The sequence below is a fragment of the Polyodon spathula genome, chromosome 41 (genome assembly GCF_017654505.1).
Source record: "Polyodon spathula isolate WHYD16114869_AA chromosome 41, ASM1765450v1, whole genome shotgun sequence".
In the NCBI taxonomy this organism is placed as follows: Eukaryota; Metazoa; Chordata; class Actinopteri; order Acipenseriformes; family Polyodontidae; genus Polyodon; species Polyodon spathula.
Window position 1 is genome coordinate 83,729 of NC_054574.1, and position 12,926 is coordinate 96,654.

Below are 12,926 nucleotides of genomic sequence, written 5' to 3' on the forward strand. Positions count from 1 at the left end.
TGCTTCTTGAGGGGACTACAGTAGCTGAAAGTGTTTAATCTAGTGCAACAGGCAACAAACAAATACAAAGCTGAATGGACTGCTTGCTGATGTCTTCTCTTGCCTGTCTCTGTGCCGGTGTGTTCAGGGCCAGTACGGGATGTCCAATGCCTGGCAGCTGGTAAGCCACTCCCTGCTGCGATGGAGACAGCGCGGGCTGCGTGCCGACAATACCAGCGCCATCGTCCTCACCATCTCGGAGCCTCTGGACAAGAACACTGCGGTGCGCAAAGATGAGGTGCTGCTAAACCTACTGGACGGGCCCTTCTACAGCCAAGACGAGGGCCCTCCTAGCTCCTGGTCTCGCTGCTCCACTCCGCTCATCGAGGTACAACAGCAGCCATAATTTTCACATGGTCACAACCACATTAAATATTCACTGGCAACTCTGTACAGCACTGTGTGTGTGTGTCTGTGTAGCATAGCGTAGCAGTGTTGGTCTGCTTCATTGTTTGAAAGGATGATTGTTTATATTGGAAAGCTGTTCAGAAATGTTTGAGTTTGCTTTCAGATTGTAATATTGCGAGCAGCCTTTTAAGAGGGTTATTATGTGGTGTGTTTTGAGATGAGTGGGGGTGTGGGTGTGTGTTTGTTTTAATCAGCCCATTTCTGTAAAGTGGAGCTGCTTTGATGTGCACTTATTTTCTTTGGAATGGTTGCAGCATAGATAAAGGAAAATGGAAAAACAAAGATTAGAACAGAGGCACTTAAGTGCTGCATAAACAGAGAGATGGGGAAGGAATAAATAAGGGCTGTTTTATGTATCCTACATGGCTTCCTACTGCAAGTCCATATAGAATGAATTTGTATTGCACAGTGTACTATATGGGTGGTCAGAAGAGGACTTATGCTGGGGATCTGCTTTAAATGTGTGTTTTTATTGTATTTTTTATATAGAGAGCAGAATCTGATGTGGCTGATGTGACCTCTGAGCGTCTGCCTCCACTGGAGCGCCAAAATGGGCTCTCTGCAAAGAGCCTGGGATCCAAGAGTGAGTCTCACCGACCCACCAGCAGCCCCGGCTGCTTACCTCAGCCTGTTCCTGAGTCTCCCGAAAGAGCCCTGGCTATGACCAATGAGAACCATGCCAGCTGCAGCTCTCCATCTCCCAGCCTCCCGGACCTCCGTCCTGCCAGGTTTCACAGCAGCATGGGCACAGCAGAGGCGCCTGCCTCCGCACAGCCGCGGCCTGGCTTGAAACGGACCCTGGAGGAGTCCAATTCGGGCCCAGCCAGCAAGAAGCTTCGGCGCAGTGTATCCCGCTCTCCTGAGAGCCCGTCCCCAAGCCACTGCGCCCCCCCGAAGCGCAGGAACCCCGACAGGCTCTCCATGCGCCGCAGCCTGAGGGGGCACAAACCAGCGGGTATCCCAGCTCTGCTGCACCAGCACAGGAAAAGCATCTGTGTGTGCTGAACCCCTTTGAGGAGCACAATCCCACACAGCCTCCTTCTCATGTTACTCAAGACAGGCGTTGGAGAACGCTCGCACTGTACATATAAATATATATATATATATGTATATAGGTTTTGTAACTTACGTGTTTTTTTTTTTTAAATCTTAAACAGCTTTTTATTTCTTGTGAGGTGTGTGTTTTTCCCCCCCTAAGTATAGAGGACTTCTATGTGAGTAATTGTGTAAAACTACCAAAAAAATGTGTGTGTTCTTCAGACAACTGCCATATTGGCGAATGGTACTTTTTTTTTTCAATGTCTCAAGTTTTATGGTGTATCCTTTTTTTCTTTCTTAAGGACTTTTAGCAAACTCCAGCTTGCTGTGTTTTATCTGCTTGTAAATAACACCCCATGCAAGACGTACAGAATTTACAGTAAAAAGGTTTCATTGAATAATATGTTGATTAGAGCAGAATATATTTTTATACATTCAGTTATATTTTCATATTTTCCGGGGGGGGGAAAAGGATACATCATTTATAATTGAGATGCATTGTAAATGTTTTAATAAATAGTTTTCTGTATCATTAATAATTTCAGTTTGTTTTAAAGGGGGTGACATCAGTGTTCATTCTCATCTAGTGGTGCTGCTGTTTTTAACCAATAGAGATTTTATACCTGAAACACAAAGCAATGTTTTGTCTGGTTTAAACGTCAGTTCTCATGAGTTCGAGTCTGTGTCCATTGTACAGTGTTTACATCTAAATAAACCCTTGATCTGGTTATGGGGGGAGAATATAGAGGAGATGCTCTGTGCAGTTATAATGAATTCAAAATGCACTTGTTCTGCGGATGAATCCTAGTGTTTTTCTTTTTCTGTGTAACAGCTCCAATGCTAATTTCATTGAATAGCTGAGTTTCATATTCTACTGCACTAGCAAACAGCTAAACTTGTACCATGTGTTTGTTATTGAGCTGCTTCTGTCCCCACAGAAGTGTCACAAACGGGAATCAAGTTCAAGTCTTCCTGTATTACTCAAGACAAGCAGTTTTGGAGTCAGAGTGGGAGGTTTCTATTGCTTTAAAAAAGAAATTCAAACTTTGGAAATGGCAAAAGCAGTGAGCTCAATGTGGGGTATTCCTTACTTCAGTAGCTAAGCTGTGTTTTGCGTTACACTGTAGATCTGGTGATCTATAGTAATCGGCACGTTTGCCTGCTGTGCAATGAAGACTTCTTACCTCGATCAACTTGCTATTGATTTTGTGTGTGATTGTTTTTATTTATTGTCTCATCTGTTTGATCAAGTTCTCAACCCTTCCACTTGTTGCACAGTTCATCACAATGTGGTGTCATTTTCTGCATTCCCATGTTCTGTTCTATTTCCTGGTTACAGTATAATGACCACATGTCTTAATAATACAATTCCCCAGTCATCATAATGTATTGGAGAGAGGGGTAGGTGAAGGGTCCTTTTGTAATTGGTGTGGTTATTAGGAGCATTAAGGGTTGTCCTGGTTTCACTGCAACATTGCCCCATCAACCATAAATTAGTTGTTGCATTTTATGATTCATTTTGTACCTCATTACTTGCATTTTATTTTTAAATGCAATTGTATTTTGTTATTAATGCATTTTCATGTGTTGCAAAGAAATAAACCTGTCCTAGATAGCAGATGCACAATCTTCCTGTTCAACAAACAACCACGTACTTTTAAAAGCTGCTGAAGAACCTACAATTTAGATGAAGAATACTGGTGCTTGTGAAGACTGGACACGGGCTCAGTAAAGGGATATGTGAAGTGCACCTCTGCTGAAGAAACGCTGAGAATGCAGGGCTCTGTTCTGTTCAAACCCGGTCCTGTTTCTTCTTTTAAATGTATCGCTCATGTTTTCTTTGATAAATAAAGCATGGAAACTCAGTGTTCTTCCTGTGTTATTGCTGTTGAGTTTAACACAAGCAGCTCTGCACCTCAAACCTGTCGCTCTTTTTTGAAAAAAAAAAAAAAAAAAAAAAAAACATGCAAAGAAAATATATTTAGTTTAACAAATAAAATAGGTAATGGTATGGCTTTGAAGTCATTTCATTTTTTTGAAATCCTCCTCGACACCTTGGTTAACGGGGTGATAAGTACATATAAAAATGCAGGTTAGATTCAATATAGGCGGCTTCATTTGGTTTATTAAAATATTTTTTTCAAGTTATTACATTTTTCAAATCGAATCGTAAAAATAATAACTGGTATGTGTCTGATTTACTAATTGTATTCTTCCGATATTATCAAGTATTGGGAGTCGGGCAACACTAGTTACAATTTTCAATGTTTAATACCAGTATTTGGTACAGAAGCTGAGAGAGAGAGAGAGATGTCACAATCATTATTGCGTTAATACAAGATAATATTACAGTGTTTCGCAATAATTGCGTTAAATCGAGGTAGTTTTCATCAGCGATAAGGATGTCATAGTGCAGCTGGACAGTGAGAAACAACTTTTGACAAAAGCAGGTTAGCGAAAACCCTAGAAACACAACATGCTCCTCTGCCCTGTTACACAAAGCGTTAATTACTGTAGATCCCGTCATGTGGAAATAAAAAGGACACATCTATCGCGAGATCTCGAGATAAACAAACAAGCCGAGCTCGTCTAATGTATAAGGAGGGCGAACTGCATCTAGCTGTACGCGTAGTTTGATAACGGTGTTTATAGTCTCAGGACAACTAAAAATCTGCTTCTTAACAAAGTACCCGTCCCAGCGGTTTGGGTTTTAAAATGTTATAAAACATTCTGAGTTTCACACGGGCCTTTAATAGCAAACAACAAAACTGCTGGCTGCCTAATACGCATTCTGATTGGTCTACTAACCAGTATAACTTGCCCCCTCTGTATGCCCATTGGCCAGTTTGATATCAACGGGCAAGACGATTGGTGAAAGAGTCGACTGCGCTGTTTCGTCAGCGCTGTGTTGTGACTGTCAAAACGCCAGGAAACTGACCGATTCCTCAAGACCTCGGGTTCGTATAAAATGAATGTTTATGCAAATGCAAATGAAATTAACGCACATTTTTGTAACTTGCCTCCCCTTCTTTTTTCACAACCCGACTCTCTTATAATTACCCAATTACGTATTTCTTGAGTTTAAAAGTACTGTCTTCGTTTCTCGTTGTTTTTGTTATTGTTTTGACGAAATAACAACAAATAAATAAGAAAATTATAACAAAAACTAATTATAATCAAATTCTATGTGTCCGCCTTCTACGCTAAGCCCAGTTCTAAATTTATTATATTGAGTGGTTTTGTTTAACTGTTGCTAAGAAATATACTGCATGTATGTTATTGTTAATAGCACATTGAAAAAAAAATGCAGTTGGTCTTTCTTGTCTTCTTTTTAAAGAATTGCAGGTTTATTTCAAACTCTCCTGCCATTTGGATCCCACCAGTCAACTTGTCCTGTGTATTGTTATGGGAGTTCTGGCTCTGGGGGCTCCTGAGTTGGTTCATATGTGCTGGCAGGGCATCCTTTGTTACTAATATGAATTAAAGCACTATTTGGACTTCTAATTATATATTCAGATGTGACTGAATGGAAGGGATACACAGCGGTCTGGTCCAGTCCTGGTTTTACTGGGATCTTAGATAGGCCTAATTAAACTAAACAGTGGCGTGTCTGATTAAGCTCTGATGTCACAAATGAAGCTCACATTGCTGAATGGCTATTAATATTCATTATACTTTATTCACTGCCTCTGTACACGTGATTATTTGAAACCGTGTTTGTGAATGATTGAATGGCAATCGCTTGGTCTCAGTGTTGCTGGCACCTTGTTTGGGCGTGTGGACAGGGTTTTAGTTCTGTCAAAGTGTATTCTGATGTCCTCAGAGCAGAAAGCCTGTGCAGTACTAGGTGCTGCAGGACTGTTCTACAGTACATTCCATACTCCCAGTACAGGTCTGTTATTGACCCAGCTGCATGAATACCCTACCCTTGACTTTTTAATTCAGTCTGATATTCACTAGCCGCTATCAGCTGCTTCAAATAGATGTCCAGGTTTAGGCCACGGATTGTAAAAGATCTGCTGACTCTTAAGTTGTCTGTTTTCTTTGTGCAGGTGAGTGATCGGAGAGACCATGGCTAGCGACTCTCCCCGTCGACCCAGCCGCTGTACCGGTGGAGTTACAGTGCGAGCACAGGCTGCCACGTAAGACCTCCACTTCAGAATTAAAGTGCTTCACATCATTTTACTGGAAATAAAAGCCTGTCATGTGAATTGTGTGACTGAGTTCTGTGCATCAGTTTTCTTTAATGTTTTCAGCAGACGTGAAGTGGAATGTGCTCTACTTGTATTCAGCTGAGCAATAGTTTTAAAAGAACGTGATACCTGCGCCTGGACCCTTGGATTAAATAGTTTAAGGTGTACGATCCACAGCAGTAATTGTTATCAGTACAAAACCACGCTTCAAAGTAGCTAGGAAGTCAACTCTGATTTGAAGACTATGAAGCACTATTTCATATCGCCCTCTAGTGGAATCCTGTATATATGTGATGCTCCTCTTCATTCGACCTTTACATTTGCATTTCCATGGCTGATGGTGGCAGTACTGTCTCATAAATGCAGTGTAGTTAGAGTTCTGTTTATTGTTTTTTTGCAGGAAATATTCAGATGGACAACAAATATTGCCATACAATTTGTCCAGTGTGCCCCAAATATAGTTCCTTCATTGCATCCGTTCCATCATCATCCTGTAATGGTCTTCAACTGCATGTGTGTAATTTGCACTGCAACAATGTTTCTATTGAACTGTTTATTTAAGACATTCCAAAGATAATATACTGTATTGAAGTACTTGCACTGTTTACCAAATATTTGATGTGAAATAAAAACTCTTTAGAGCAACATTTGACTTCTGGTGAATCAGACCTTGTAGGCAGTTTTCATTCTGTTTTTCTTTTCATGCAGTTGCTCTGGTTTTGAAGTATAATCTTGTAAGTCTGCTTTGTTTGTTTTTGTTTCAGGGAGCATTCCTATATGGAGAGTGTTGTTACATTTCTACAGGATGTTGTTCCACAGGTGAGCCGGGGTGGAGTCACAAACCCCACACGTCTTGCTGCTCTGACAAAGCAGTACAAACAAAGTGTACAATGAAAACTTTAATATTTCACGTTAAAGCACAATGCATTAGTTATGCCTTTCTAAATTCATTTGGACTAATATATATAAAATGTATTATTATTTTTTTTCTTTTTAAGGCTTACACTGGTGCAGTGCCCACAGATGAAAAGGAAAAAATTGTATGGGTCAGGTTTGAAAAAGCAGATATTAATGGTAAGATTGGACCTTTTTTTTGTATTTGCCCATGCTGCAAGAAAGTGCCGCACAGTATGAATTGGGGTACCTTAAAGTGGGGCTGCTTTGTGACCCCACAAAATACATTCTCATTTTGAGGAGGCAATGCTAAGTGTAACTGTGGCAGCCTCTTAAACTTTGATTGAATTCTGCTGAAAATCAAGCATATACGTCCCCAGATATTTAAAACATGTCTGACTCATTCTGTGTTAAACAACACCTAGACAGGTATAATCTGGGAGGAACAGTATTCATGCAGAATTATCTGACATTTTTAGCTGAACAGAGGAAAAGTAGACAGACTTTATGATAGTTTGTTAGGATTGTAGAATAGCTGGTTTGTATTTTCCTTACAATATAATGATGTTCAGCCCCCCCTGGATAAATAACTACAATTAAGTCTTGGTTTCTGGGCATATGTCCAAACAAAAAGATATCATTACTAGTAAGTGTAGTTGCTCTGCATGTGTGCAAAGCTAATATGCTCAGCAGCTCTGGTTGAGGCTTTTCGGTGAAGCAGACAGTGCTCACAATAACATGTCTGCCAATACACCATTGGTGTTTGAGGATGTTTTTGAATCAATGTTTATCTCTTCTCAGACATGGCCAGGTCCCCTGAATTCCGTGAAATGCCCAGTACTGGCAGCGACCCTCCAGTGCTGCTAATGATCGGTTACTCTGACGGGATGCAGGTCTGGAGTATATCTGTAAGTGCTGCAGTTTGATCGCTCTTGCTTATAATCGGCTGTGAACATGCAGTGTCATTGTTTTGAACACATACTAAATACTGAGCTGACCAACGCAAACAAGATTGTTTAAAATTGTGACATTGTCCATCCACAAATAACAAGTCATTAACTCAAACAAAAAATGTTTTTAATCCTTCTAACTCATCTGTGGCTCTTATCAAGAAATGCATTAAAATGAGCCATCCACACATCCTTCTCTAAACTTAAGTGTGTATGATTATGCATCTATGTATGTTTTTCTAATCAGAGTTAAAGCACAATTTTTGGTTTTGGTTATTACCTTTTCAAAGGACATTGATCTTCGAAAGGGTTTTATTTTTAATCATTTGACTTGTATGAACTGCTTTACCCTAAACGGACAGTAGGTGTCACTGTAGTCTCACTGTAGAATGAAAGGCAGCTCATACAATTCGGATTTTATTGTGTTTAGGTTTAGCCCTATGAACATTGTCACACAATATAAATCAGTGGTGACATTCTGCAGATTAGCAGGGTAAAGGAATGATAGCAAACGTGCATTGAAAGAACCACAATTACAGAGAATATGTAGCAAATGACAAGTGGTGGACTATATCATGTATACAGGCTTATGGGGTTGACAGTTGTCACTTTTTTTTTCTGGTCTTCAGTATAACTTGCTGAAAATAAAAAGGGTGATAATTTGCATAAGACTGTTAGCTAATGTGTGCCCTCGTGTGGGGGGAGGATTTATTAACAAGCCTTTTATTTCCAGTACAGTACAGTGACTCAACACAACACAATCTGTGTTTTTCTTTAAATGGATGTGAACAGCTTTTTAATAATATCAGTATGATTTCAATACAGTGTAACTGATGGAAACAGCCGAATCCAGAAGTCCAGACTGAGAGGGCTGCACTGGAACAGTCACACCGTGCCTCAGTACTGGAGGGTGCTTGTGATGATTTTACTGCAAAGTAACTGACAGATCCTGCAATTAGCTCTGTTCTGTGATACAGGCCTGTGCACCTTTTCTTTAGTGCCTGTCAGAGTTCAGCACAGTTTGCTAGGTTTCTATTTTTTTTTTTTTTTTTTTGTGCAGTAACTTGGAGCCCATTATTCACTTGTATAACAATGTGCTGAAAGCTGCAAGGTTTGTTGGCATGAGTGATTGTAAAGTGTTCATGACAGCTGCTAAGCTGACACCCTCCATAATGGCGTTGCATTGAGTTGAAAACACCTCCAGTACAGCCCGGGAGAGTGTGTGCTTCTATTTCCTCTGAGTGTCTCTGCATTAACATCTCCTTGAGGCGGATCTTTGACTGGGGAGGTGTTGCTGCTGAATGGAAGATAGCAGTGTGTTTAGTTGCTCTAATTGAAACAGTGCTGGAGTGAATAGGAGCTCAAGGCTCTGACATGCTTTGAAGTGAGGTGTTTATTATTAAACAAAAGTGCTGGTTAAAGGGCTTAAGACCTAGATAGTTGTTCTTCTCATGCTGATTCCACCACTGCTTTCTGTACATTCCTATGTACCAGTGTACACGTACTGATCATTTATTTCATTCCAGCTGTACAATCTGTTTTGAACACTTTTAATCCAGACATTTCTCCTTGTAATCCATGGCTCTGAAAGGGCTGTTAATTGCATGATAGAGAGCTAATCCTTGGGTGTGTTTGTCACCTGAAACAAAGCATGTGGATTCGCTAAAATAACGCGAGCTTTCACATTCGCTGTAAATTTTCTTTAAAATAAACAATGAAGACGACTACTCTCACCCTAAAATAAAAATGATTTATAAAAGGGTCATAAAATAGATCTATCGTTTCTCAAGGGGGAGTTTGAGTGTAAACGTAATATAAAATACTGGGTAAAGAAGTAACTGTTTGTTCATGAAATTCATCAGTCACATTTGTCTGCAGAACACTTAGAAGTCAGTATTGCTTCTTGTAGAAATCTTTTTTTCATAGCAGCAGTTCACATGGAAGACTGACTCATAAATATGACAGACTCTGCAACGATGTATAGTTGGAGCCGCTCTTCTCTTGATCTCTGTACAGAAAGGGTAATAATCTGCATTGCGATGCCTTGGATCGGTTTGCACCCTGCTTGGTAGCTTTTTATTTCATGGTTTGGTCTATGATTTGCATTTCTTTTTTTTTTTTTCTTTTTCACCATATGAAACCCATTTTCTACAGTTGGAAAAGATTATTTTTCTTACAGTGTGAACAAATCTCTCTTTGTTCTTCTCTCCATTGTGCCTTCATCTTCTATAGCCAACTTTGCCCTGTGACTCTATAAAGCGAGTCAGCAAAATTCATAATTGTATCATTACATTAGTGACATTTATTTCCAGAAGTAGAGTATAATTGGGGGTATCACGTATTAATTAATAGTGCGGCTTACTGTTTACAAAGTGTCTGCTGTCCATTCTGGATGGATGCTTTTAGGGAATCTTCAGTTTAAAACCAGTTAACTGTTGATGGCGAATGTGCGGTCACAATGTACAATTTCAATGCAGTCTGCATCTTATTTTTTTCTTGGATTAGTCTAAAAATGTCACGCTCATTTCCTTTTCATTGGGACCAGGTCTTACTGAGTTTCTCAAGGAAACCCATCAAGTGTTTGCAGCTGAAGTGGACCGGACTCCATGCTGTAGCGTCTGTGAGGCTTCACAGTCAGAGCAACTTTTTGTTGTTTTTGTACCTTTTTAAAGAAAGTGTTCACAAAAAGAGTAATACGTTTTTTTTTAATATTAATATTAAACCCTTACCCATATGAACAGGCGCTTTTAAAAGTGTGACTATTTTAACCTAACAAGGGAAAGCTGTGTGATTGCTTTCTCTCTTTTTTTTTTAACTGCACACTGAAGACCTATTGTGGGTGCTAAACTGTTCAAAGGTCTCTGTTTCACATTTAAACAGTTATGAATTTTAATAGATTCTTACCAGGAGAGGCATATTTTAAGAGGCGTGCATTGCATAATTCATAATGGATGTAAAGAAGGCTCCTGTTTGAGAATAAAGTTAGAAGGTTTTGGCTCGTCTGTAAAACAGGAACAGCTCTCCTAATAGCTGCAGTAAGACCTGCCTCTCTAATGTATAACAAGACATAGAAGTGTTTATATTTTCATTAGATTTTTAGAAACTGTCAGTGTATATCCAAGAAACACACCTATCTTTATAACTGCCATGGTTAAATATCATTGAATTGATTCCTGAATCTTCCTAGAAAATGATCCATAGTTTAATACGTGCAGTGCTCCAAACTGGGACCTATCGGTGAACCAATTATTGATGGATGTAAGAAGTCACGGCTCCCAGTTCGAGCTTCCCAGACATTAGATGAGAATATTAATAACCCTTTCGGGTATAATGGCATACAGCAAAGAATTGAATCGCCACATTGTATCCTCAAAATAGTATTCTGATCTGGGGATTGACACTGGCCCATTTTGTGAGAAGAGGACTAAATAATGATGAAACTGTCCGCTGTCCAAGCGTCTGTGCGATTGCATTTGAACTTGTGTGTGTGTTTTTTTTTTTTTTTTTTTTACAGATTAGTGGAGAAGCTCAGGAGCTCTTCTCTGTGCGCAATGGACCGGTTCGAGCAGCGCGGATTCTACCAGCACCGCACATAAGTGAGTGCAGGTTCAGAGTCCAGAGTGCTGCCATAGCTTTGCAGGTTCAGAGTCCAGAGTGCTGCCATAGCTTTGCAGGTTCAGAGTCCAGAGTGCTGCCATAGCTTTGCAGGTTCAAAGACAGCTTGCACAATGAGTTAAATATGGCACAGTTTATTTAGTTTTGGGTTGGTTTTTTATTCAATATATCATGTTTAAGTTAAAGGCTGCTCAGTGTTGCTTAATAGAAAGAAGCCTGTGCCAGCGTAATGCTATGTTCGGATCCTAATATTAAAGTCAGTCCTTTAAGATTAGTGTTGGCCTTCTATCAGCTGGCAGCTTCAAAAGTGAGGAACCCTTCTGTGCCAGAGCTCTGGTAAAAACAGAGATTTTCTTATTTCTGTCATCGCAACTTGCTTATTGGCCAGTATCCTTGTTGGTTTGTGGTAATTGCATTTATTAAAAAATAAAGAAAATACATCAGAATACATAAAGAACTGATGTTCCAAGAAAAAGAAAAAAAGGTTTTAATTCAGATTAAATTAAATAGCAAACCACTCAATCAATAAGCATTTCAGGTGTGAAATCGCAGGATCCAGGACGGTAGTACGTTACACACAGTGATACATCTTTATCATTGCAGATTAGTTTTACAGAATGAATGCAAATATCCCCTGCAATGATATGCAATTCTTTTTCAAAGTAAACGGGAGAACTATGGCACTTTTGCATTTCAGAGAGCAATTCATTTTTGGTCACTCATTTTTCCAATCTTTGGCAGATTTTAACAATGCACAATGACCGCATTGAAAATATCTGGAATTGGATAAAAGCAAAGAGCTGTAATAAGAAGCAGCAGATATCCAACACATGAGGAGAATGAGTCTCTGCTAAATAAAATGAATTGTAATGGAGGAACTGATTGCAATCAGTTAGAAGCAGACAGGGTATCACTGCAGTGAGTGTTCAAGGAGGATTGTTTGTGTGGGATTCTGGACGGGTGGGTTTGGCTCGTCCTGGAAATAGGTGTCGACTGTGATTAGGAGGCCTTTCTAAGTGTTGAGGAAGAAAATCACAGTTTAACTGTTCATGGATCATAATGAGAGTTATTAACAACAATTGGAGGAATTAAAAAAACAATTCAGGTATTTGAAGCCACATTTAGAAAAAACAAAACCACAGCAAAGCCCTTGTCTTTAGTCTAGGCAGATACCTGGTTGTTAAAACCCGTCTCTGCACCTGGAAAAGCGGGGGGGAGATATTCTGCAGAGGAGTGTTTTATTTAAATGAGGTAAAAGTTCAACTGATGATCGATGCACATTAAGGAGACAGAGAGGTATATAAAAAAATAAAAATAAAAAGATGTGACTTCACCTCCCAGCAAAGTAGCAGGTGCCGTTGTAGCAGCTGGTAAAATGTACTGTGCACACTCCAGCTGTAAGAGCAGGTGAGGAGTGCATTGCTGTGCACGCCAGTGGAGGCAGGCTTCATGCAGTACTTGATTCCTGATCATACCATTTCTGGGGCTGCACCCTTATGCCTGGTTTGCTGCCTCTCGTTTCAGTGCAGTTTCTTTTCTCTGTTTTGTGTTGTGTTTGTTGGGATGGCACCAGCGTGTGAGGAGCTGCTGCTTCTTGACCTTGCTGTGTAAATGCATTTCCATTTCTAGAGAGACATAGTCTCAGTGGCGGCTTGATAACAAGACAGCATCCGCCGTCTCAGTGTCTACACTGTACCCATATGAGTGACATCTATCACTTTAATAAAGTTTATCAAACTAGTTCTCATGTCTCAGGCCGTTCTATGCATGTAGATCTACATATTTTTTT

General features: G+C 39.9%; 2 protein-coding genes across 6 annotated transcripts in view; both read left to right on the forward strand.

Annotated features, from left to right (window-relative positions):
- LOC121305060 (protein phosphatase 1D-like) overlaps positions 1-3,350 on the forward strand; it is a 3,935-nt gene extending 585 nt beyond the window's left edge. The window contains exons 2-3 of the mRNA XM_041236587.1: positions 44-367; positions 937-3,350. Of these exons, the coding sequence (XP_041092521.1) occupies positions 44-367; positions 937-1,452 (840 nt within the window). The 3' untranslated portion in view covers positions 1,453-3,350. The remainder of the gene's footprint in view (positions 1-43; positions 368-936) is intronic.
- Positions 3,351-4,062: 712 nt separating this feature from the next.
- bcas3 (BCAS3 microtubule associated cell migration factor) overlaps positions 4,063-12,926 on the forward strand; it is a 167,777-nt gene continuing 158,913 nt past the window's right edge. For 2 of the 5 annotated variants that reach the window (XM_041236513.1, XM_041236514.1), the window contains exons 1-6: positions 4,067-4,442; positions 5,538-5,627; positions 6,443-6,497; positions 6,677-6,752; positions 7,374-7,480; positions 11,037-11,118. In XM_041236513.1, coding sequence (XP_041092447.1) covers positions 5,557-5,627; positions 6,443-6,497; positions 6,677-6,752; positions 7,374-7,480; positions 11,037-11,118 — 391 coding nt within the window. In that variant the 5' untranslated portion in view covers positions 4,067-4,442; positions 5,538-5,556. Of the gene's footprint in view, positions 4,443-5,537; positions 5,628-6,442; positions 6,498-6,676; positions 6,753-7,373; positions 7,481-11,036; positions 11,119-12,926 lie in introns of all 5 variants that reach the window. The other 3 variants (XM_041236517.1, XM_041236515.1, XM_041236516.1) reach the window with 3 other exon arrangements.